This window comes from Culex quinquefasciatus, chromosome 3 (genome assembly GCF_015732765.1).
Source record: "Culex quinquefasciatus strain JHB chromosome 3, VPISU_Cqui_1.0_pri_paternal, whole genome shotgun sequence".
NCBI lineage: Eukaryota > Metazoa > Arthropoda > Insecta > Diptera > Culicidae > Culex > Culex quinquefasciatus.
Window position 1 is genome coordinate 122,101,116 of NC_051863.1, and position 27,834 is coordinate 122,128,949.

The 27,834-nt window shown below is 37.6% G+C and overlaps 1 protein-coding gene across 3 annotated transcripts in view; it reads right to left on the minus strand.

Moving 5' to 3' along the window:
- Positions 1-27,834, minus strand: part of LOC6050731 — a 365,664-nt gene that overhangs the window by 67,874 nt on the left and 269,956 nt on the right. For all 3 annotated transcript variants that reach the window (XM_038259119.1, XM_038259120.1, XM_038259118.1), the window contains exons 3-4: positions 22,358-23,023; positions 7,385-7,521 (exon numbers count right to left, since the gene is read on the minus strand). In XM_038259119.1, coding sequence (XP_038115047.1) covers positions 7,385-7,521; positions 22,358-23,023 — 803 coding nt within the window. The remainder of the gene's footprint in view (positions 1-7,384; positions 7,522-22,357; positions 23,024-27,834) is intronic.

The following is a 27,834-nucleotide window of genomic DNA, read 5'->3' on the forward strand; positions in this document are numbered from 1 at the left end:
AAAAAATATTTTCAATCGAGTCTTCATTTTGCATCGCTCTGTAAACTGATGATTCTCTTCCTCGACGGTCCCTTGGATATTGACAACCAGAGGGTCGACTGTATTTCAAACACATCAAAAATTGGTTACTTCGATGATTCAATTTTGTGTGTGAAAAGAACTTTTTTGCAATTCCGTCGTAAAACTACTTACTTTTCCTGTCATTCTTGAACGACGAAATAGCCTACTTTTCTGTACCAAAAATAACAGAATCGAATGAAAATGGGTGCTGAAAAGTTGAACTTTTCAGCACTTGTTTTGAAAAGTAACACTTTTCATTTTTTTATTTATTTATACGATTTATTGACAAAATACATGGAAATTTGACTTAAATTTCACTTAATGGGTGTTTTTCGGAATTGCAAAAAATGTTGTATGGAACTCGTTGCAAAACTTGATTTTTTCAGCACTCTTCGTATTTATCCAACTCGGTGAGCCTCGTTGGATAAATGTAGGACTCATGCTGAAAAAATTCTCTTTTTGCAACTTGTTGCATAAACTACTATTTTTAAGAGCCCTAGCAAAACCTACAACTTTGTCGGAGGCACTAAATCGATCAGAAAGTCCTTGCTAAAGAATCCGATTTTTGAGTATTTTAATTGCATTGTGGTATGGGCAGCTGCCAAAAATTGTTTAAAATTGCTTATTTTTTCAACTGTGTACGATGGTTTCAATCGATGGGCTTAATTTATTTTCTGCTCACACACACACGTGGCTTTAAACTATTTCTCCAACGCTCGGAACCTTTGAACTGCGAACGTGTTCGTATCATGTGGTGTATGTGCGTCCCTCTCTTCATCAACAACCACACCAAAAGGACTCTCCGCACAGAGGGAGACAAAGTTGAGGATGTCAGGAATGTCTGTTTGGTTTTGTGTCCATCGTTCCGAACGAATCCTCAATCCATCACTGCCGGGTTCTGTCCGCCCATCCGTCCGTGCGTGGTAAGGGGCTGGTCACTTTGATGGACAAGTGGATCCACTTCTTCCAGGACATGAGCTTCACAAGCCAAGCCAAGCAAAGGGGGTGGAATTACTTTGAAGCGGTTTAATTCAATTAGTAATGAAGTGAGTCTTTGTCGTTCGAGCAAATAGGTAGGTGCAATGATGCAATGGTTTTAGCTCGAGTGGGGATTATATCGACTCAGGAGTGCCGGGCAAAAGGCTTCGTGGAACAAACGCTTTGGGTCATGATGTGTTTACCGCATTCGGCTTATTCAATGCACAAACAACTTCCTAATCCCTTTAAACTTGAATATTTCAGTTCGTATTCTGAAAATTCAACGAAAAAAGCTTCTTCTTACATATTTATTTATAGTTGCTAAAGGCATGAAACCCCTTCCACTTGTTGTTCCAAAATTAATCCTTTGCTCATCATCGGCATCATTCCGCTAATCGGGTTAATTAAAAACTGAACAAACAATTAGTCAGCCCAAATGCCAACAAGCTCTTCGACCTGTCATCGGGGCTCTTGTCAATCTATCCAGTTGTCTCCATCCACAACCGAAAAACTGTTCACCAAATTCATTCGAAAAAGGGCGGCTAAAATCCAACTTCCAACGGGGGAGCTTTTCAAACTTTAATTAAAATTTGATTAAACTTCAAAAGACTGTTGCCAAGCCCCGATTAAAAATGGCACCCTTTCGTCAGTTCGTGTGCTCAATTTTGCTCCACCACCAGGCTGAAAAGTGCGACTTTGTAATCAATTGGGAGGGCCATTTTTCGTCGGCCAGGTCGATATTTGACTCGATGATGGCTTAGAAAGGGATTTCCGGTGGCAACAAGGGGCCTAAAGTTTTTACTACCAAACGCAGCGTACAACGGCAAATTGAATGGTCCACCGGAAAAAAATGGTGACTCGTTGAAAGCTAAAAAGCTGGCCGGAAAAGCCATGCAACGGGGGGAGCTTGCCAAACGTGTGACAGACAACATGAGTGATTAATTTCGGCACCGAGTTAGAGTTGTGGCGTAACAAAAAATGTTTAGCAGATTTTTTGGTGATGGGAGCAAAAAGTGTTGGCCAAAATTGAGCTAGAAGTGCACAAGGTTGCCAGTTTTATCTATTTTGATTGTATTCTTATTATCTCATTTTTTTCTGGCGGCTCCAAAAATGTGTGTAAATAACACATAAGTGCTTATAACTTTTGATACACGGAGAAAAAAGAGTTCCCAAAATCGTGAACAAGCGTTCATGAAAATGAGATTCTCAAACAAAGTGTTCAAATTTCATGGTACGATTTTGTAAAACTTTGTTCGTTGTTCACGATTTTGGGAACTCTTTTTTCTCCGTGTAGGGTTGTATGATCTTCAATCTTTTTGGCTCGTTGGAAAGGTCTTTTGATTGCCCATCAAACGATGGGTTGCATGCTAGATCCGGACAACGTTTTCATCAAAATATCTGAGTCGCGGCCACCAAAAAGTGCATAAATTACACTTAAGTGCTAATTATTTTCAATGAAACCTTTCCAAAAATAACATGCCGGGTTTTCTTACAAAAACCACCCTTTGTACTTTCTTGCGAACTTTAGCCTAAATCGTTTTGTTAGCATAACATTTGAAGAACTTAATTAAACATAATTATTTATAGATAGCGACTTAGAGGACCCCAAGACAGATCGAATGAGACCACAACGGTCAAGATAATCGAGTGAAAAACTTTCAATCAGCATCCCTACACACTAGGGTGGTCCAAATCCGGACTATCTCGGGGCTACCCCCTGAAATCAGAGAATGACCCATCATTAGGCTTAATTCCAAATTCGAGCTTATTCTGACCACGGGAACTCCTCAATCTAATCGCATAAAGTTTGTATGGGAAAAATCGTCAAAATGTATGGAGAAAAGCAACCGTTTCACTTTGTTACCTGTGGAGGGCGTAGGGGAAGGTGGGACAAGACGACCATATGGGGCAAGTGGAACCATTGCCCGTACGGCCGTAATTTTTACAATTTTGATTATTTCCAGTATGAGGAATTGTTGCTAGCAATGCAATTAACTGATTCTACTACCACATAACCGCCAAAACAACGTAAACGCCACGGGGCATAAGATTTAATGAAGTTTTTTTTAAAACCTTTGTTTTCTTATAATATTTGGTGTGTACAAAACAAGGCATAGGGTTCGTTTTAAGGCTCATTTTATCAAAATGCTATTTTTCCTAGATTAGTAGTGTCCCTACCAATGACTTGCACCTATTATAAAGTATGATTTAATTTTAGTTATTTTTGTTGAGAGCTTTTCAAAAATCTTATTCAGGTGGGGCAAGTGTACCATATGGATTTTTAGTATTGCTGCAAAAACATATTTTACTGGGAAATGAATACATAAAAGTACTTAAAAACTGATAAACAATTGTTAAAAAAATGTCCGTGCAAAATCTAGCGATATTATGAAAATTTACTATTTATCATAAAAGTATTTTTTTTTCGTAAAAACGATCAAATATTTAGTAAAATATTATTATTTAATCTATAAATGAAAGAAACGTTTAAAATACATTCTAATCTGATGTATCTAAGTGATAACAGTACAATTGTTAGCAAATTAACATGTTGTTTCATGCCTTGTTCCTCTTGCCCCAACGGGTTGTTCGTCTTACCCCACTAATTGAGTAAAACGTACAAAAAATCAAAAATTTTAAAATCGATTTTTTACATTAAAAAACTGGATTTTTGAAAACTTGTTCTATCAAAATCTTAGTCAAGACTTGGAATAAGATGATTATGAAAAAATCCGGCAGATTTAAAAGGTGTAATTTTACCACAGTCTAAATTGAGGTAAAATTACGTCATAAAAGAGGTGATATTCGACCTTCCAAAACTACACCCATATTTACACAAAGAATTTTAGAGCACCCGTCGCGGGATTCGAACCGCCGACCTCTGGATTGTGAGTCCAGTGCGCGGTAAGATTGATCCATATGGGCGGGACACGGGAATGAATGGTTTAAATACTTCAATTGTATCAAAACAATTTCATTGATATACTCTAAGCAATGATCATCATATGTTTTTTTCCTTTAGTGTAATGGATTTTTATCATTATAATTTCACAATTTTTCAAATGGTATTTCAAGTGTTTGAGCAGTTTATAGAGGCTCTAAAATTAAAAAAAAGATAATTCAAGCAATTTAATTTTTCGCAAAAAAAAGTTTTGTGGTGCTGTGCATTAGAAATTCATAAAAATTCTAAATATTTTTAATCCAGCCCAAACATGCTAAACATGATTATAAATGAGCAGTTCTCTACGGAATCGGTCTTTTTTCTTTAATTTTAATATTTGTATTTTTAATTAGGCAATTTTTTTTTGCATTGGCCTTATTGGCATTTTTGTAAAAAATTGCACAATTTTCAAACTCAAATATAAGAGTGTTGCATTTAGATATCAAGTCGATTCGACCTGGAGCGTGTATAGGACATCTGGGTCTACCATCTGAGACTGATAACGCTATGGTGAGGCCGTTTAACACATTAAATAGACACTCTTACTTCTTGTGAATTTTTTGTTTGTAAATTTTTGTTCGGGAGACCCCTTAGATCCCATTTTCTGGTGATTATATTCGTGTTCCTGAGACAATTTCACAATAGAAACATGCATTAAAATGTTTATTTTCACTCATTTTAAATCTTTAAAAGTTATAAAAATAAGAAGCTGCTTTTTCTGGTGACATCTAGTATCCTTGGAAACAAACTTGATTTAAAATCAATGTGATTCGAATTTTTAATTAACTTTTAATAATAGCAATGGGTCTAGCTCATTTCCCCGAATGACATTTCCCCGAATGCCATTTCCCCGAAAATCATTTCCCCTAATTGGCCACATCCCCGAATACCATTTCCCCTAATCAGCCACATCCCCGAATTCCATATCCCCGAATATCATTTCCCCTAATCGGCTATATCCCCGAATGCCATTTCCCCTAATCGGCCATTTCCCCGAATGCAATTTCCCCGAAGTGACACTTACGCCAATTGCCGTTTATTTAAATTTAAATTTTCCCGAATTTTCATATCCCCTAATCTTCATTTTCACTAAAGCCTTTTTCCATGAATAACAGTTATTTTCTTTCTCAATTTTACCGAACAAACAGCTTTTTCGGGTATGCTGTTGATTAAATGTTGTAAATTGGGTAGTAAAGCCCTTTGTCAGTTTTTATGAACAACGGTAAGAAGCCATTTCTGATAACTTTTTTTTCATTTTTATGAAAAAAAAGTTATTGACAAGACAACATTTTTTCGATGGATCAACTATGATCCCCTTGGAACGAGCTGTCAAGTAGGAGCTTTTCTGCCAGGTCATTGTACTTAGAAAAATAAGCTTTATCGTTGTGAACAATAATATCACAAATTTAAGCTTAATTTTAGGACCCAATTACAGTCCAGACTCGATTATTCGAAGCCTCGATTATCCGAAGGTTTGTATGGGACATCGGATAATCGAATCACGAACAATTTTTTTTCTTTTTTTTTCCTTCTTTTAAATACAAATTTGAGTTCTGCAACCCCATTTTAGTCAAATTTGAATAGTTGATTGCATATTAAATAATAAAATGCATCTTTTCAATATTTCAACACCGCCATATTGGCCGCCATCTTGGATTTAAAAGTTTTACTTATGCTCGACAATAGAAAATTAGGCATCGAAAAATTATTTTTTCAGTGGTTCGATTATCCGAAGTTTCAATTATCCGAAGTGAAATTTTTCCGAGGCCTTCGGATAATCGAGTCTGGACTTTACTAGATTTTTTTAGTGCAATTAACATTTGTATTCAACCGCATAATTAGATGTTGTTTTTGAGAAATTTGCAAGGAAATTTGTCTTTATTCGAATTTTGTTCAAAAACCCAAAAATCGAAATAATAGGTACAATTTTATTTAAAGTTTTTGTTGATTATACTTTTCGCCAAATCCCAAACCAGCAATGTGAATAAAATGATCAGTGTGAACGGGGTTCTGTACTACGAAAATCGCACGGTATATTATTTTGAATCATAAAAAATAACAAAACTTCTATTGCATTATTATTATCAGGTCTTTAAGAAAAAAAGTATTTGTGTTGAGAATATATAAAAAAAATGTCTATCACAATATTCATTGTATTTGAATGAATAGTACCAAACCTTTCAACACCCCTTCCCCCCAAAAATGCTACGTCTGTTCTGAATGAAGCCAAAAAGAAAGTTGATCATTCAGAGCCAATACGAACCTTTCAAGAAATATTATATGTAATTTGATGTGATAAAAATGCCATCAATTTTATTCTTAAAAGATGCTATTTCCCCGAACGCGGTCAAGCGGAAATGCCCGGTGCCCAGGAGCGCGCGCGCTCCGGGCACCGCTTGACCGCGTTCGGAAATGGCATTCAGAAATGACTATTCAGGGATATGACTAATCGGGTAAGTGGCATTCGGGATTGTGGCCCATTCGGGAAAATGGCATTCGGGGATGTGGACGATTAGGGGAAATGGAAAATTCGGGTAAATGGAATTCGGGGAAATGACTATTAGGGGAAGTGTCTTTTCGGGGAAATGGCATTCGGGGAAATGTCCCTTCGGTAATATGGGTTTCGGGGAAATGTCATAGATTCATAGCAATGTATAGCCGCAAAAACATTTGACACTCGAGACATTACATGTTTATAAAAACAAATTTTAGAAAAACAAGTTTTTATTTTCAATCAATAAGACATATAAAGTTTATATATGAACTCGAACACCAAAAATTCTTCGTATATCTTGATAAATTTCTGGGAACGAATCAGTGGTATTGTTTTATTTTGTCTAGTTTTTGACTTTTTTGCTGTAAAATTATGTGTGTTTTCAAGTTTCGATCGGTTAGAAGATGTTTTTCTTTTTTACGAGTGACGACGAACTGCGGCGAGAGTGTAATTCTGCGATGTCGCAGATAAATTCCCTGACTGATTTCGGAATTCTGCAGCTCTATCTGATCCAGCGAAAAAACATCGTTAATTGTAGGGAAGCTGAACCAGTAAGTTTTCAAACGGAATCAAACGATTAAGACAGCTTCTGGATGAATACAACCGCATCGACTCTATAAGCAACTTCCATTCCATTCCACAAATTGTTCATTGCTGCCAAAAAATTGTTAATGATCGATAACAATACTCTCTACTTTTGGCGAACAGTAAATTGGTTCCACTTTGACAGTTCAAAATTGAGGCCGTTTTACGAACCACTATTCAGCACCCAGGTTATGACAAAGACATAATTACACAAGACTACACTTACACAGAATTTAAATTTCACAATTTTACATATCTTTTTATTTGTAAAAATGTCTGCAAACTGGCAACACTGCCACCCGATTCTGACAGCCGAACTGACTCACCTGGACAATATCCCCGTTGTTGCCGCCGGCCGCGGTAAACGTCAGGATGCACACGTACGGAATTCGGTCCTCTTTGGGCCGGTGCAGCTCCAGGTCGTACGTTAAGCCAATGTTGCCGTAGTAGGTTCGGTTGCATCCTGTGAAAAAAGAGGGAAAAAAATGTCAGAAAATGCAGCTTAAAGTGCTGCAAACCCAAATTGGGCTTGTTTGGTTTCATTTGCGGGGGTTCGTTTCGTAAATAAATAAATGGATGTACAAACAAAGGTTCGGACGCCATTCGATAGCGTTAATCGTCAATATAATCCAATATTTTTTTATTGACGACCTCCAACAATGGAACTTAAACAATCGCTCAAATTAATGCGATTGCTTTCTTCTCCCCTTAACAAACATTAATTCATATCCCCTCACTCTCCGCATTGAAATAAATTGCGCAAATTGCCGGAAAAGTCACAGTTTTCCACTCCATACACAGATGGAAAGTGCCTGCAGAAAAAAAAACAACCGGAAGGAAAACACCAACGGATTTTGGTTCCGCTTTGGGAGCCCCCCAGAAAAAAAACAAGCCACTATAGGAAATGAATTAATGCCGTTTGTCCCCTTTCTGTGTTTTTTTTTTCACAGCACTGAGTTTTTTTTTCTCTTCTTGTTGCTGTTTCTCTCCGGAAGGAAACAACAAAAACTGCCGGAAAATGGAATAATTTCCACATAACACCGATAGCGAAACGTGTGTGGAGCAAATTGTCATAAAGTACAAAGTTTTCGGAATGGATGACGATGGTTTTGTGTAGAATTTACGGTGTGAGTGTGTTGGTTTTGATTTGGAACATCCCGTTAGGATTTTTCAATCGTTTCGATTAAATGATTGTTCGGAAATAACATGTTGTGCAAAATTACAAATGCATTGAAAATTATCTTAAATATGGGTTATTATTCTGTTCATCACTGCTTTAGGATATTATTTTGAATTCCCAAGACTCACACACACACACACACACACACACACACGTTATGTATTTTATCTGATTGAAAAACATTAAATCATTTAAACTGAGTTGTATTCACTTCAAGCCTCACAGCTCAACGAACATGTCGTTCCTATCAATACTAATTCTGATATTATTCAAAGTTCAGATCTGTAAATCACTTAGTTTCGATGATTCGAAAACTCTAGTTCAAATTTTAACTTCAGAACCTTTGATGAATCGTGGCCGAAAGTACCAAATGTGCATCGTCAATGGAGTTGATGGTGTTCAAGCTGCAGACGCGTTACATAACTTAACTGTTGTTATTGGAAAATTTGGTCTCCTTGTGGACATTCTGCAAGGAACATCTACAATGTATCGTGAAAAAGTTTCGTTCAAATGTGATTTCTACGTTATTGTGATGAGTGATTCTGAACCATCCAAATTTGCAAATGTGATGGAAAATCTAGAATTTAATCATTTTTGGGATACAACTGCATACTTTGTGTTACTTGCAGAAGCGTTCAGTTTTCAATATCTCAATTTTCAAAACTGCATGCGGTCATTCGTGCAACAAGTGGATAAATATGGAGTCATTAGGTCATTATTTGTGCACTATAGTGTCGAGGAAGATGATTTGAAAATTGCAGTTGTGAACTTCTTCCATCGTACAATGATAACATTTAACGATTTGAATAGCATCAAGGAAATCATAGTTGGAGATCCTCTCAAAGATGTAAATGGATATCCTTTCAAAAGTGCATATTCGATCAGTGTTCCGTATTTAATTTTTGATGGAAACAAATTAAGTGGACCCTGTTCATTGTTTGTACAAGAGCTGGTAATTAACTTGAATGCAACCTCGAAATGGATAACATTCGGCTCTAGTGAAGAGATCTTCAAAAACCTCCCCTTCTTATTCTCAACTCGACAATTGAGCTTATTTTTTTCTACGGCTTTTAACAGCAGCTTCTCAAAGCATGTCCCAACTGCGAGGTTTTCATCGTATTGTTTACTTATCCCAGAGGTCAGATTTAGTTTCTTTTTTCAGTACTTGTACGTACCTTTCTCGTGGCCTGTTTGGACTTTAATCGGCTCAATTATTGTGATGTGTATATTTGTGAATCACGAATTGCCTCTTGTGTTCCGTCAAAATTTAGTGCTACACATACTATTTGAACCAAAACTATCATACAACAGCTTGAACAAGTTTGAACGATTTACGTTATTCGTACTTACAGTCATATTGTTTTTCCTTATGGAAACTTATCAAACTTTGATGATTTATGCTGAACAATAAGTTCAACCCACAAATGAACACCATTGACGAACTCCTTGCAAGTGATCTTGAAGTTAAGTTGATTCCTGTAACACTCGAATACATGCAACATGTGTACCCAAATATAGCTGCCAAATCATTTGCCACTCAGGACACTTTATTCCCGTTCGACAATAGCTATGTCCATTTGGCGACCTGCAGATTGGCTGAAATCTTCGTCGGATCCTTCGAGAACGTCAATCCCTCGACCAACGATCTTCAGTTCTACGTTCTTCGGGAGAGCTTTCACTGGAATTTGGATCAGCACACGGTTTCCCGGTACGAGCCGTTTGCCGAGAAGGTTGGCTCATTTCACCACCAGCTGATCGAAGCTGGAATTTGGGACTTGTGGATTCAACTGCTTTCCGAAAGGTATGCCAAAAGAACTTCGGAACTGGTTACGAACAGGTTGAGCTTTGACGACCTTATTTCGCTGTGGTTTATTTTGCTAAGTGGATTCGTCATCAGCGGTGTAGCACTAGTAGGGGAGGTGATGTGGTGTAGAAGGCGAACAACTTTGAGGAGGATCACAAATTGGTGGTTGACTTGTTTGAAAGAGATTAAGAAATTGAAATCTAATTAATTGTAACATGTTCTGATGGGTGTTGAAGTCATAATAAAAACATTGATTGATAATCATGGATTTTTTAAATTCTTGCATTTTTTTCCGAACTATATTTTTTAATGCTATTGTGTGTGATTTTTTTTTTCATCGATTTAGTGTCTTCGGTAAAGTTGTTTTACTAATGAGCATGAGAGACCACCAATGGTTGTCTCTCCGTTGCTAAACAGAACCTTAATATCCTTTCACCACTACTGATCACAGTCCTTGACGATCTAGTAGTGTTTCTCTTATCAACAGCATGTATGAATGCGCTGAAGAGATAGCACACTATGACTGCTAAAACTAGATTAGTTGCGAATAGGTAACAGTCATTCGTCACCAACGGCGCCCGCTATATCAGTTTGTAGATCTCGAATTTAAGGGACAGGAATGTTAGAAGTGCAGGTTGCTACTAGGGTAGCTGATTTACTCTGTGCTTACACCCCACAAGCGCCAGGAACCTGAAAAGTTGTTTGTAGGGTGATCATCAGAAATAGAATTCCCAAAATACGATTTTTTCATTTTCGATTTATTTCTATATACACCATATTCTTGATTTACACAACGAAATGGGGGTGTTTAAATCGAGAATCGTTTAAAAAAAGAATGTCCATGACTTAAATTGAGAATATGACATAAATTAAGAATATATGGGATTACGTAATTTTTCGGAAAATTTTCAAAATGTGTCAATTGTATTTTATTGAGAAATGTTATTGAAACATTTTATCATGGTTTTGGAACACCTGGGATGTTCTAGTCCATCCGAAACTTCCGGAAATGTTGTGCAACAGGCTTATCAAAGAAACAAGTCGAACTTCAAGATTTTGACAACGGATCCTACCCAGACTGCTTCAGTGAGTGTAGTAAGCTACAGATAATTATTGTAACAACTTATTGGGATGATCTGGGTCATCCAAGAACTCCCTGGAATTAAGATCTTTGGGTCTACCGGCGTAACAAGCAAGAGGTCGACGGTTTTTGACCCCGGAACATATCCGCATAGTTTCAGTGAGTATGGGGGACTACTTTGCTGGGGTGCTGGGATGTGTTTGGATGTTCTGGGTCATCCAAGGACTCCCTGGAGTTGAGATCTGTGAATCTACCGCCGTAACAAGCAAGAGGTCGACGGTTTTTTACCCCGGAACATATCCGCATAGCTTCAGTGAGTATGATGGACTACTTTGCTGATGTGTAGGGATATTCTGGGACATCCAAGGTCTCCCTGGAGTTAAGATCTTTGGGTCTACCGCCGTAACAAGCAAGAGGTCGACGGTTTTTGACCCCGGAACATATCCGCATAGTTTCAGTGAGTATGGAGGACTACTTTGCTGGGGTGCTGGGATGTGTTTGGATGTTCTGGGTTATCCAAGGACTCCCTGGAGTTAAGATCTGTGAATCTACCGCCGTAACAAGCAAGAGGTCGACGGTTTTTGACCCCGAAACATATCCGCATAGCTTCAGTGATTATTGTAGACTAGTTTGCTGATGTGTTGTGATGTTATGGGACATCCAAGGACTACCTGGAGTTAAGATCTGTTGGTCTACCACCGTAAAAAGCCCGAGGTCGACGGTTTTTGACCCCGGAACAAATCCGCATAGCTTCAGTGGGTACGGTAGACTAGTTTTCTGATGTTTTGGGATGTTCTGAGACATCTAAGAACTCCTTGGAGTTTAGATCTGTGGGTCTACCGATGTAACAAACCAGAGGTCAACAGGTTTTGACCCCGCAACACATCCGCATAGCTTCAGTGAGTATGGTAGACTACTTTGCTGATATGATGGGATGTTCTGGGACATTCAAGGACTTCCTGGAGTTAAGATCTGTGGGTCAACTGACGTAAAACGCAAGAGGTCGACGTATTTGACCTTGGGAAATATCCGCAGAGCTTCAGTGAGTATGATAGACTTCTTTGCTGTTATGTCCCGTTCCAAAAAGTCCTTGTTACAGCCGTAGACCCTCGTGTTATAACTCAATGGAGTTCTTGGATGACCCAAGACAGTCCAATACATTAGCAAAGTAGTCAACCGTACTCACTAAAGCTATGCGGGTCTGTCCCAAGGTCAAAAACCGTTGACCTCTTACTTGTTACGGCGGTAGACTCATAGATCTTAACTCCAGGGAGTCCTTGGATGTCCCAGAACATCCCAACACATCAGAAAACTAGTCTACCATACTCACTGAAGCTATGCGGGTATGTTCCGGGTTCAAAAACCGTCGACCTCTTGCTTGTTACGGCGGTAGATTCACAGATCTTAACTCCAGGGAGTCCTTAGATGACCCAGAACATCCAAGCATATCCCAACACTCCAGCAAAGTAGTTCACCATACTCACTGAAGCTATGCGGATATGTTCCGGGGTCAAAAACCGTTGACCTCTTGCTCGTTACGGCGGTAGAGTCACAGATCTTAACTCCAGGGAGTCCTTGGATGACCCAGGACATCCAAGCATATCCCAACACTCCAGCAAAGTAGTCCCCCATACTCACTGAAGCTATGCGGGTATGTTCCGGGTTCAAAAACCGTCGACCTCTTGCTTGTTACGGCGGTAGATTCACAGATCTTAACTCCAAGGAGTCCTTGGATGACCCAGGACATCCCAATAAGTTCTTACAACAATGCACTGTAGCCTACCACACTGACTAAAGTAGTCTGGGTAGGATCCGTAGTCAATTACTTGAAGTTTCGACTTGTTTCTTTGGTAAACCTCTTGCTCAAAATTTCCGGAAGTTTCGGATGGACTAGAACATCCCAGATGTTCCAAAACCATGCTAACATGTTTCAATATCATAACTAAATAACATACAATTCATACATTTTGAAAACTCTCCGAAAAATAACGAATTCTCAAAGGTTCTTAATTTAAGTCATATTCTCGATTTAAGTCATGGACATTCTTCTTTTAAGTCATGACTTAAAAAAAGTTGCGTAAATCGAGAATCGTTTAAAAAAAGGTGACTTAAAAAAAGAATATGGTGTACACATTTTCGGGAATCTTAAAAGACATCTTTTGAGCCACAGTGCATGAAGTTGCAAAATCTGTTTCTGGAGATTTTATTTTTTAAAAGTGTTTTTTCAATGTCGAAAAAACACTAAATTTTAAAAATCAGTTTAAAAACCCGAATCAAATTCGCAATCAAAAAATACTTTACATTTCATTTTGATAGAATGCACCCTAGTAATATTTTCAATCCTACAGGCTTAGTGACTAGACAAGTTATACCTACTTTTGGGTATATATTTTCGATTTCTTCGAAACTTGTAGAATTGTTTCTGAGATACAGCCTCAGAAAGAATTTGATTCTAGTTTAGGCCTAATTAATTTAAGAACGCCATTTTGTATAGCTCACAATTTCTTACCTTTTGACCTTCACAGATCCCAAAAAATCGATTTCAATCCTGAGATATTCAATGCACACCTAAAAAACTCCGTGCATTGTTTGTTTATTTATTTATTTCATCTTAGGCACTCGCCGCACAGACTACAACTTATGTCCTATTTTTAATTCAAGTTTTAAATACACATTTAAACATACCGAACACAAACACATCTGCTACATCATTACCATTCCAACGTCCAAGGCTCCAAAAAAGTTGGAACGGTAACTTCAACTCGCTGGTTCTTGGGAAAAACTCGCCCAATCAAGACGATTCTTTTTTCCAGTGATTTTTTAAGGATGTCTAGATGATCCTAGAACTTTGCAAAACTCAATTTGATCAAATCTGCAATTTTTGCGATCAAAAACATCGTTCTAACTTTTTTTCGCGAATAAAAAAATCTCCAAGAATTTCGCGGAGGCAGTCTTTTTTAAAAAATTGGAACGATGTTTTCGGTCTCATAAATTTCAGATTGTTCAAATCAAGTTCTTCAAAATTTTAGGATCATCTTGGTATTCTTACAAATCCCTGAAAACAAGAATCGTCCATATTAGTTTAGTTATGCCCGAGAAACAGCGACTTGAAGTTGGACATGCGTTGGACGTTCCAGTGTTAAACACTCGTTGTAACTGTTCATATGAAAGAAGTTTCTATCTCGTCGTACTATCTTGACACACCCTGAAATTGATGTAAGTGCGACAATTGGCCAAAGGGATTTTAAGTCAGAACGCGTTAGACACATTTCCATACCCGACACACTCCAACAACCAAATTCAATCAAACGTCGGGGTGGTCAACCACACAAAACGTGTTTACTATTGTTTACATTGCGTCCTCTCATTTTTGTTTATTCAAAGTCAAAGATTTAAACGCGTTTTTCTCGGAACGTCAAAAAGCGACGTGCGACAATATAGCACGACAGCACGTTTTTAAAAACACTTTCACTGCATTGAATTAAATATTTTTGATTGTATTCTGTTTATCAATGCTTTAGGATATTATTCTGAATTCCCAAGTCAGTAATTTATTTTATCTGATTGAAAAACATATAATTGATGTTTTACTTAAAAGTATCTTTATATAACTGAGTTCCTCACTTTTAACCTCACAGCTTAACGAATATGTCGTACCTACCCAGCGTAGTTTTAATATTGTTCAATGCCCAGTTCTGTAAATCACTCAGTTTGGACGATTCTCAAACTCTGCTTCAAATTCTCACCTCGGAAGCGTTGCTGAATCATGGCCAAAAGTTTCAAACGTGCATCGTCAATGGAGCGGATTGTGTTCAAACTTCGGACGCTTTACTCAACCTAACTGTTGCGATTGGAACATCTAATCAGTTTGTGGATATTCTACAAGGGACGTCTACAATGTATCGAGAAAAAGTTCCGCACAAATGTGATTTCTACGTTATTGTGATGAGTGATTCCGAACCATCAAGGTTGGAAAATGTGATGGAAAATCTTGAATATGCTAAATTTTGGGATGCAAATTCATACTTTGTCCTACTTGCTGAAGGATCCAGCATCCATAACATAGATTTTCAACATTTTATGCAATCATTTGTGCAACAAATACTCAAGTATGGAATCGTAAGGTCATTGTTTGTTCATCACAATGTTGAGGATGGCAGTAAGAAAATAATGATTGCGCATTACTATTATCAAACTTTTTCAACTTTTGTTGATATGGACAGCACTAGGAAGTTTATTGCCCGTGATCCTCTTCAGGATGTGAATGGATATCCTTTGAAAAGTGCGTACGCGATCAGCGTTCCATATCTGATTTGGGATGGTTACAGACTTAATGGACCTTGCTCGTTGTTTGTACAAGAACTAGTGTTGAAAATTAACGCAACTGTCGTTTGGATACCATTCACCTCTTCAACAGAGATATTCAATAATCTTGATTACTTATTTTATACCAGGAGACTTAGCGTGTACTTTGCTTCAACTTTTTATTTGAGATACGCTAAGCCGGTTCCGATCACTCGGTTTTCTTCGTATTGCCTGCTGATTCCAGAAGTAAGAATAAGTGTTTATTTTCATTATTTGTATGTACCTTTTTCATGGCAGGTTTGGACCTTTATAGTCTTAGTTTTAATTTTGTGCCTTTTTGTTAATCAACAAATTCCTCAGATATTTCGCCGAAATTTAGTGCTTCACATATTATTTGAACCAAAAATTTCCTACGGCACTTTGAACAACCCCGAACGTTTATCGCTGTTCGTGTTAACTGTTTTATTATTTTTCTTGATGGAGTGTTATCAAACATTGATGATATACTTTATGCTTAACCAAAAGTTTTATCCACCAATGAACACCATAGGCGAATTCCTCGACAGTGACCTTCAAGTTAAGATGACTCCCGAAACACTCGAATACATGCAGTTCTTCTATCCAAACATTGCTTCAAAAGCATTTGTTGAACCAGTTGTTTTGTTTCCCTTTGACAACACCTATGCCCATTTGGCGACCTGCAGTTTGGCTGAAATCTTTGCCGGATCCAATGAGAACTTCGACTCATGGACCAGAACTCGTCAGTTCTACATTCTTCGGGAGAGCTTTCACTGGAATTTGGTTCAGCACACGGTTTCCCGGTACGAGCCGTTTGCCGAGAAGGTTGGCTCATTTCACACCCAGCTGATTGAGGCTGGAATTTGGGACTTGTGGATTCAATTGCTTTCGGACAGGTATGCCAAAAAGTCACCGGAGCTGGTTACGAGCAGGTTGAGCTTTGACGACCTTATTTCGCTGTGGTTTATACTGCTAAGTGGATTCACCGTAAGTGGAGCAGTGCTGGCAGGGGAGGTGATTTGGTGCAAGAGGCGGATCATATTAGACAAGATTAAAAATTGTTTTAAATGGATGATACATTTTGGTTGGAGAGTTCTGGAAAAGGCATGTTATCACAATACACACAGGTAAACAATAACAAACACTTCTTGACGTTCCGAGATAAACGCGTTTCAATTTTTGACCCTGAATAAACGAAAACGAGAGCACGCAACGTAAACAATAACAAGCACGTTTTGTTTGGTTGACCATTCTGTGCATTTTCTCGAAGTTTGGTTGAATTTGGTTGCCGAGGTCCCGAGTTATAATTACAAATGTTTATGGTAGTCAAGCTCGTACCTGTGTCAAACGCGTTCTGACCTGAAATCCCTTTGGCCAATTGTCGCACTTACATCAATTTTCAGGCTGTGTCAAGATAGCACGACAAGATTGAAACTTCATTCATATGAAAAGTGACAAAAATGCACGAAATTATTTTCAGTATTTAAGGAATGTCTCTGGATTGATATCGAATGTTGGGGATCTATGAAGGTCAAAAGGCGAGGAATTGTGAGTTGCACAAATTGGCGTTCTTAACTAAATTTGGCCTAGAATGTACGTGCGACAAGTTAGCTGGACGGCGACGAAATTTAATGTTGAGAATAAAAAAACCCATGAAAAAATAGATATAAAGAGGTTTTTATTGCCTTATTCCCCTTTCCAACTTGATGCACTTGCAGAGTAACAAATTAGGTTTGGATTTTTTTTGGGTTTCTGGGTTTGTCAAAAGGTCAAATTGTGGGTCAAAATTCACGTGCGAGAAGATAGCACGACATAACAAAATTTTCGAAATAAACTTTGTTGTCGGGGAATTCTATGATGTCAGAAACAATGTTGTTCCTCTTCGATTTACTGAAAAAAATAACTTTTTTTGTTAAAAAAAGTGTACCTTTGTGTAATGTTTTATTTTCCGAAAAATCTGATTTTACAATTATATATGAAACATGTTCAGAAAAATCTTCTAGAACATGTTTTAAAGCAAAATTTCAACTTTAGGATAAGCACATTTGATGAATTTTTTTGTCGTAGAACCCAATGGCGTACTCAAAATTTACGTAGAGTGTAATCAGATATGAAATCTTTGCGATTCAATTTGAAAAACAAAAAGCAACAAAAGCAAAACATTCTGACCCAGGACGGTACAGAAATTCTCAGCACGAAAAGTGAACATTTTAAAATTCAGACGAAGTACTTGTAATCGGGCTGTATTAGACGAATTTAGATGCTTCAAATTGCAAGAGATGGGTTTTTTGTCCTCTATCTGGCCACCATAAAATTTCCCTCAGAGGGTTAAACCAGTTCCGGGAAAATCCAGATTGTTTAACGCATTTGTTCCGAAACATTATTTTTGGTCGAAAAATGTCAATAAAAAAGATGAAATCAATGTATTTTTTGAACAAATATTGTTGAAACTTGTTGACTCTTACAACATAAAATAGCAATTTTATAAAAATAGTTGTTTATTAACTAATGTTTTGATGAGTTTAACCTCAAAAAAACTAAATTTTCACCATTTTTTTTAAATATAAACTTACTAAACAAAGTCATCAGAAGTTCAAAGTTGTTACAAACTTGCTAGAGGTACTTGTATTTGACACAGAAACAACATTAGCATTAGCATTAGCATTTGGAGGACGCCCCACCACCGGAAGGCACCACAACGCTTATCCCACTGTTTGGTGCGGTTGTATTAGACCCTCATCCGGAACAATAGTCCAACACGGGAGATATCATGTCTTCATCTTTTGATGAGTGTGTAATACTACCCAGGGCATAAGGGGGTCCTGGCCGGGTTCAAGCTATCCTCAGGGATTGGAAGGATCGTTAGTTAAACACCTATCTAAAGTGCGCAAGGACCCCTACGTTACCTTAGTGGTATAGATCTACCATAACACCTATACATAACAATCTATACAATTTCGGCATTTCAATGAATATGCATTCGAGATAATCATGAATATTGCTTCATATGACTGTCAAGTATCTCTGGGCAAAGTTTCAGCAGGTTTACTGATATAGTTGTCGAGATACAGCCATTTTTAATATGTTATTTCTGACTTTTTCTAAGAAAGTCTATTTAACACTGGAACGCCCAACGCATGTCCAACTTACACGGACGCCCAAGCCTCCCAAAAAAGGAACGCAACTTCAACTCGCTGGTTCTCGGGCATTACTCAACCAATCGGGACGATTCTTGTTGCTAGTGTTTTGTAAGAATGTCTAGATGATCCTAAAATTTTGCAGAACTTGATTTGAACAAATCTGTAATTTCTACAACCGAAAACATCGTTCCACCTTTTTTAAAACGACTGTCTCCGCGGAATTTTTGGCGATTTTTTTTTACAGGCGAAAAAAAAGTTGGAACGATGTTTTTGATCGCAAAATTTGCAGATTTGATCAAATTAAGTTCTGCAAAGTTCTAGAATCATCTAGACATCCTAACAAATCACTGGATACCATGTCTTTACTTTTGATGAGTGTGTAATACTATCTTGATTGGTTGAGTTATGCCAACCAGAAACATTGAGTTGAAGTTACCGTTCCAACTTTTTTGGAGCCTTGGGCGTTGGAATGTTAAACGGTGTTAAAAGTCGGAAATAGCATCTTAATACGGCAGTATCTCAAAAACAACATCAGCAAACCTTTTGAAACTTGGCCTAGAAATACTTGACAGTCATATAAAGCAAAATCAATCATTATCTTGAAATGCATATTCTTTGTAATGCTGAAATTGTATCGATTTTATAGATTTTCTCAGAAAAGTCGGAAATACCATTTTAAAATGGCTGTATCTCGAGAAATACATCAACAAACCTTCTGAAACTTTGCCCAGAGATACTTGACAATCATATGAAGCAAAATTCATCATTATCTAGTAATGCATATTCTTTGAAATGCCGGAATTGTATAGATTGTTATGGTTTTCTTATTGAAAATCGGATGTAACATCTTAAAAGGGCTGTATCTCGAGAACTACATCAGCGAATGTTTTCATTTTTTCCTCAGAGGTGCGTTATGGTGTAAGGAATTGATAAACACCAAAATCTCGGATTGCGGTATTTTGAGCACCGTGTAAAGATGTTTGTAGGGAGGTTTTGGACTCAATGTTAGTAGGAGAGGTAGAACCCTAGGATATACCAAGAAAGGCGTTGCGGGTTGGTTGTAACAGTATTCCTAAAGCCAGTCTAAGCTCACCAAGTAGCCAGGCCCTAGTGGTTAGCATTTTTGCTTACCAATCCAAAGGACGGGGGTTCGAACCCCGCCTCAAGGGACTTTGATTTTTCATTCATATTCAGCTCTTTATGTAATTCTAAGTCCTTAACTTTCTCGATGGGAGCAGATGGGAATTGAACCCCGAACCATTCGCTTACAAAGCGAACACCGTAACCATTCAGCTACAGCTGCTCCCATGTATTTCACACAGAAACAACATTTCATAAAAGAATTCACTTAACATTCAAACGCCCAAGGCTCCAAAAAAGTTGGAACGGTAACTTCAACTCAATGGTTCTCGGGCATAACTCAACCAATAAAGATGATTCTTCTTTCCAGTGATTTGTTAGGATGTCTAGATGATTTTAGACCTTTGCAGAACATAATTTGATCAAATCTGTAATTTTTGCGATCAAAATCATCGTTCCAACTTTTTTTTTCGCGTGTAAAAAAAATTCGCCGAAAATTCCGCGGAGGCAGTCTTTTAAAAAAAGTTGGAGCAATGTTTTCGGTCGCAGAAATTACAGATTTGTTCAAATCAAGTTCTGCAAAATTTTAGGATCATCTAGACATTCTTACAAAACACTGGAAACAAGAATCGTCCCGATTGGTTAAGTAATGCCCGAGAACCAGCGAGTTGAAGTTGCGTTCCACCTTTTTTGGGAGGCTTGGGCGTCCGTGTAAGTTGGACATGCGTTGGGCGTTCCAGTGTTAAATCAATCAGATTTTGTACTTTTATTAGGGGTACGGACTATTATTTGAGCTCTATCGTTAACTTTTTTCAGTAAACTATTTTTATATTTATTAAGTATAAGCGAGTTGTTTGTGGCTTTCTCAGTCAATAAAACAGATCAAACAGATTAAACAGAACAAATCTCATGTTTGTGCAGTATGTTCTTTAATTATGTTTTATGTTCTAATCTAACCGTTCAATTTTGTACCAATAGCACCACCAACAACACCATCCCCCTAGACACGTCCCACCGTTTGCAACTAACGTTTTTAACGATAACGATTAGACCATAAGTATGTCCATTTCTTTGTTTGTTTTGATGTGTATTTTAACTTGTTTCAACCAATTATAGTTTCCCTTGAAAAAGGCTCAAACCCGAGCCGAAACGTCGGGCAATTCCAAACAACAAAATCGTTTGATCTGTTTTATTGACTGAGAAAGCCACAAACAACTCGCAACAAGTTTATCAGTCGAAAGCAACCCATAAATTAAGTATAAGTTTTTTTACAAATCCAATGAATGGATCTTGAAGAAGACATTCTGCTGCTTCAATTGATGTATAAAACTTGGTGCGGGTGCACAACCAAAGAAGTTGTTGTCTTCTTATTCAAATTTTGTGATACTTACGGACCCAATCCTGCAAGAATGTGGTTGTGAAAATAGTCAAACTTTGTTGTGAATAACCTTGAAGACAGTAATTTAGGGAATGAATAAAAAATCATATCGATAGTTCCCGTTGTTTTGAAGATACTAAAATGTCTGTAACAGAAATATGGGTGCAAAAGCTATGGCTGATGTGTACCATTAAGTCGAATTTTATGTACTTTAACATCACAAAAAGTACGGGACGGTACGGACAAATATTTGACTCACTGTACAAAATGAGATTTTTTGATATTTTTAAGACAAATGATTCCATGATATGATTGAACTTGCTAGCAACGTATAACAATTAGGCCCTGTTTGTAAATTCATGGAAAATTTTAAAACTGTCACATTTTTCTTACTAAAATATAACTCAAATATCTTTGCTGAGGAAAGTCAAAATTGCATATTCATGTGGAAAAAATAAAATAAGAAAGAGAAATAAAATTTCCAATGGGTAGCCGCATTCGTTTTTCTGGAAAAATGGGCTTTTCTTATTTAAGAGCGAGTCCACGAATAGGGCATACCCCTTTGTATGGGACGTCGTTTGGACCTCACCAATCTGCCTGAAATTTTCAGAGGTTGTTTGTACATATAAAACTAGCATCTGGCCAAAATATGAGCACTCTAGGTCAACGGGAAGTGGGGCAAATCGGGACACAAAGTTTGAAGGTTCAAAAACGTCAAAAATCTTAAAAAGGCTGTAACTTTGGCAAAATTCAATTTAAATTCAAAATTAAAAATGCATCTGAAAGAGCTTAAAAATGCAACAAAATGCAGGGAGAAGCATCCCAATTGGTTCAATCTAAAGGGAGTTATTGGCATTTTAGTAAAAAAATAGCATAATTTTCGAACTAAATAAAAAAGTGATCCATCCAGATATCAACTCGGTTCGTCCTGCTGCTTGTAGGGGACATCAGGGACAACCATCTGAGTTTGAGAACGCTTTGGGTAAGGCAGTTTAACTCGGGGGACCCCTTAGATCCAATTTTCTGGTATTTTTTTTATCATATTCGTGTTCCTGAGACAATTTCACAGAAGAAACATCCATAAAAATGTTTATTTTCACCAATTTTAATCCTTCAAAAAATGAAAGATAAAAAACAAATAAAAAGCTGATTTTTTTTTCTGGTGTCATCTAGTATCCTTGGAAACGAAATTGATTTTCAATAAATGTGAATCGAAGATTTTTTTAACTTTCATTTTTTTTTCCTATTGAATTGTTTAAGCAGTTCCATCGGACACAAAAACGACAATTCCAGAGGTCCAAGTTGCTACTTACTCGTGCAGAACCGTGGCTCGTCGCTGCCGTCCCCGCAGTCGTTTACATTGTTGCAGTACTTGTTCAGCGGGACGCAGCGCCCGTTGTTGCACGTGTGCTCCGACATGGCACACTGGTGGCGCTGCTGCTGCTGGTTCTGTTGGTTTAGTTGGGCCTGCTTCTGGGCCGCCGTCAGCACCCGGGACGCCGGCTCGGCTTCGACTCCACCGAGCCGGATGAGGGGGGACGCCAGCAGGAGCAGCAACAGGGCAGGACACGTGGCCAGCATCACATTCCAGCTGCGTTGACTTTTGTGGTTGTTGCTCCAACTAGGACTCGAACTGATAGCGCTACTAGTGGGACTACTACTGGCAGTGGCAGTGATTACGCGGGACTCGCGGCGGTGGTCACTAGTTCCGTCGTGCCAACTGGTGGCTACTTCCGGCACAGGAAAGTCCTCGTCCAGACGAGTTCGAGTGGTACAGTTGACACAATTGCTCCTATTGGGGGAGGACATTGTGCCACCGCCGGTAGAATTGTCGTCGCAGTCCTTTTTGTGGCGATGTCTGTGGAAGTTACTCATACGGCGGGAGCGCTTTCGGACCGTTGACGGTGATGTTGGATCGTCCAGATCGTCCGGATCTGACGACGCAGTTGTGGCAACTGATGCTAGTGACGATGTGGAAGCTGCAATTAGGAGAGATGGAGAAAAGAGAGCTTTGTTAGGGTATCTGCTATTGACGGTGCGTTGTCATAATGATGGGCAAAATGTACACAACATCTAGTCAGTTGATTTATTTGAGTTGATTATTTTTTTAAGGTTTAAATAAATGGAAGTTAAAATTAATTAGGAAAACGCAGAAAAAGAAAAGTTAACGGTAATATTATAACGACAATTTGATTGAATGGTTTTATAACTACACCCAACAGGCAGTCGCATGATTGTGATGCATGGTGGCATGAAAGTATATCAGAATCTGCATGAAATCTGTCCTCATGCATTTTTTGCGATGTAGGGGTATGACATATTTGCCCGTTACCGACAATTTTCGACGTTACCGACGGCTTTTTGGTTGTATTTCACAAAAAAAAAAACCCTTATCAGAACGAGGATTGGACCACCAACTTCTTGATTATTGATCCGACACGCTATCACCGCGCCATGGACGCTTGATGAAATGAGAGTGAGAGAGCATCAACATATTCTTCTCTTTGGAGTGTTGCTCGGGGACGGGCCAACATTATATGTGTTGGTGAGAACTGAGCAATTCTCTACCAAAACCGAAAATGGATTTTATTTGTATTTTTTTATTTGGCTCAAACTTTGTGGGGGCCTTCCCTATGACCAAATAAGCTATTTTGCGTCATTGGTTCACCCATACAAGTCTCCATATAATTTTGGCTGCTGACCATACAAAAATGGTACGTAAATTTTCAAACAGCTGTAACTTTTGAGTGAATTTTCTGATCAATTTGGTATCTTCGGCAAAGTTGTAGGTATTGTTGAGGACTTTTGAGAAAAAATAGGTACACGGAAAAAAATTGCAGATTTTTTTATCAACTTTTTTTTCACTAAAACTCAATTTCCCAAAATACGTATTTTTGATTTTCTAGATTTTTGATATGTTTTAGGACAAAAACCGCAACTTTTGAGCCATAGAGAAACATGGTCAAAAATCTGCCGCCGAGTTATGAATTTTTGAAAAAATAGTGATTTTTGGAAAAAATTTAAGTTTCATGCAAAAACAAGTTTGACATTATTTTTTAATGCAAAATTGAATATGCAATCGAAAAGTACTTTACAGATTTTTTGATAAAGGGCTCCGTTTTCAAGATATAGCCACCGAAAGTTCGATTTTAGCGAAATATTTGCAGTTTTTTTAATTTTTAAAAATAGTGACCATGAGTGACCATTTCTAAAAATATTTTTTTTGAAAAGTTCAGAAAATTTGCTATAAAATTGTCTAAGAAACATTGAAGATTGGACCTCAGGTTGCTGAGATAGAGCCGCTTTATGAAAAAGAAACACGAAAAATTTATGTTTTCTTAATATCGCCAAAAAAACACACCATTTTCTAATGTCGATATCTCAGCAACTAATGGTCCGATTTTCCATGTTAATACATGAAACATTCGTGAAATATTCCAATCTTTTCGAAAACAATATTTTGAAAAATTTTAAATCAAGACTTGCTTTTACAATGGGCGTAATATTTAATGTTTGGCCCTTTTAAAATGTAAGTCTTGATTTAAAAAGTTTCAAAATATTTTTTTCGAAATGATCGGAAAATTTCACGAATGTTTTATGTATTAACATTGAAAATCGGACCATGAATTGCTGAGATATCGTCATTAGAAAATGGTGGGCTGATTGGGTGAGACTTAGAAAACTTCAATTTTCGTGTTTCTTTTTCTTTAAGCCGCTGTATTTCAGCAACCAGAGGTCCAATCTTCAATTTCTCTTAGACAATTTTATAGCAAATTTTCTGAACTTTTCAAAAAAAAAAAATTTGGAAATGGTCACTCATGGTCACTATTTTTAAAAATTGAAAAACTGCAAACATTTCGCTAAAATCAAACTTTTGGTGGCAATATCTTGAAAACGGAGCCCTTTATCAAAAAATCTGTAAAGTACTTTTCGATTGCAAATTCAATTTTGCATTAAAAAATAATGTCAAACATGTTTTTGCATGAAACTTCGATTTTTTCCAAAAATCACTATTTTTTTCAAAAATTCATAACTCAGCGGCAGATTTTTTAACCATGTTTCTCTATGGCTCAAAAGTTGCGGATTTTTGTCTCCTAAAACATATCAAAAAATCTAGAAAATCAAAAAATACGTATTTTGGGAAATTGGGTTTTAGTGAAAAAAAAGTTGATAAAAAAATCTGCAATTTTTTTTCGTGTACCTATTTTTTTCTCAAAAGTCCTCAACAATACCTACAACTTTGCCTAAGACACCAAATAGATCAGAAAATTCACTCAAAAGTTACAGCTGTTTGAATATTTACATACCATTTTTGTATGGACAGCTCCCAAAATTGTATGGAGACTTGTATGGGTGAACCAATGACGCAAAATAGCTTATTTGGTCATAGGGACGGCCCCCACAAAGTTTGAGTTAAATAAAAAAATACAAAAAATAAAAATGGTCGAAATCGGCCGATTTCGTAGAGAGTTGCTCAACTGCAGATCGCTGTAATGTGTACACGCGGGCAAAAATGATTTACGGGCTTGCTGCAAGAAATGTTATGAATTGTGACATTTTCTGCAGCAAATCCACTGTTGCAGATTTTGAGCTATATTTTTCTCCATACTCCATTCAATTACACAATATTTTTTCATTTCCATTTCAATTACCTCCTTTTCATGTCATAGTAGCGAAATCCACTGAGTGAGGTCAATTAACTACTTTTCATCCCAGTGAAAACCACACATTCCGAATCATCCGACGAACAGGTGCAAGCCCCAAAGTTAACGACTTCAAGCAACAGTTTCCACCTACTGAGGCTTAAAAGGTGCTGGTGGCACTTTAGACTAGGGCAAAATTAGTGCAGCTCTTTACATTGCCCTCCCACCAAAGGATCGCCCCCTCTTTAGCAATTAACTTCAAGAGCAGCAACCATAATCTTAAATGAAGCCACGAGTATGTTTACTCACTCTGTACTAAAAAGTTGTACTAAAATGGAGGAGGTGGAAAAAAAACGTCAAGTCTTCGAAGGGTTGAAACTGAAGGCACTCGCAGTAAAACTTGTATGAGTGCTAAATTACAGTGCAAACAGATTTTGTTCATTTTTTCCACCACTTGGAGGTGGTTTTTGGCGGGGTTCGTTAGTTGGGGTTGAACTTAGGCATCCAGAAAAACTGAATATGACGGAGGGGGAAAAACGAATAAATGTGCTTAAATTGCAGAACGTGCTCACTGCGATGCTGGCGAAAGCTCTGCTGGGCAGATGAAAGCAAACAGCGAAAGCTCAGCTGCTGGACCCGTCATTCTGGAAGATAAATTTCCATTTGCATAGGGACTGGGTTTTTTTTTCTTGTTGGGGCAAGTTCGTGATCAGTGTGGTGTGAATTCCCACGAGAAAAAGTAATAAATGGGAGGAAATTCTGGTATGTTTTTTGGCCAGCAAAAAACTTTTTTGGAACAGTATTTTTGTCCTAAATGGGTATTTAGTAGGCCTGCTATAATATTAGCTTGCATAAAAGACATCATAATGCAAAGTAAGATTGCAATTATGTGTTTACCTGGCAAACAAAAAAAAATTGGTAATTTTTCCGTGAAAAATGACAAACAAACAAATCTCTCCACCTAAAACCGAAAATCACGCAACTATCATTCGCCTTGGTTTTCAATCAACCCAAAATCCCACTAACACACCCACTTCATCACAACCAAGTAGCAATTCTACTCGTAGTTTTGTAGGTTGATTGTATTTGCTTTAGTCACGAAGCCTTCGATTGAGGTGCGCTTGAGGCAAAGCGGGATTAACTCATTTGAATTAATGAGCTTGGTTTTGATACAGTTTCCGCCGCCACAGAATGACTGCTTTCTGCTACTTACGTGGGTACATTCATTAGAGGAAATTGATTTTCGGTCGGAAAGTGGTTTTTGAAGAGACAGGGTCTTTGTCAAGCAGATAATTAATTTGGGGAATCTTGAATAGTGAGATTACACAGTGATACAGACAAACATCAATAATTCAAAAACGATGAAAATGCATATGGGACATTTAAGCGATCAGCGGCAGCAAACGTATTCTAAATTACTCCTGAATTACTCTTTTTTGATACAACTTAACAGGGCTGTGGAGTCGGAGTCGGAGTCGGTGGAGTCGGGTCTTTTTGGGGACCTGGAGTCGAAGTCGGAGTCGTCAATACTCGAACAGTTGGAGTCGGAGTCGGAGCCGAAAATTTTTGATAACCCGGAGTCGGACTTGGAGTAGGAGTTATTTAAAATTAATCAAAAAATTTGTTATTTGTTGATTGTTCAGTATTTCGTCAGCTGTGTGCTATCTTGTGACAACGACCATTTAGTACTTGTCGAGAAAATCGATTTTTAAAGTTTGATGATAAATATTTTCAAAACTTTGAATGGTAGAGTCAAACTTTTTGAAGCAATCGTATACTATCGCTTAACAAACGCTCCAAGTTTCAACTAATTTGGTTACACCTGTTTTAAGATACAGTAAATTATGTAATCAAAAATCTTAAAAGCACGTGTCACAAGTGTGTTTCGAAAGTAAAATTGTACTACGTGTCACAAGTGTGCACAGAATTTTCATACAAACTAAAATAGACTTAAATCAATAGTTTAACCGACTTAATCAGTATAATTTCAAATACAAAAGATTGCATTGCCTTCAGAAAATGTGTATCAACATAAATTTGTGAAAAACAAGAAAATTTTTCCATATTTTCCAACACCATGTATGACGTGTCACAAGTGTGCACGATCTTTTTGATGATAAATTGGTCTATGTCACAAGTGTGCATTG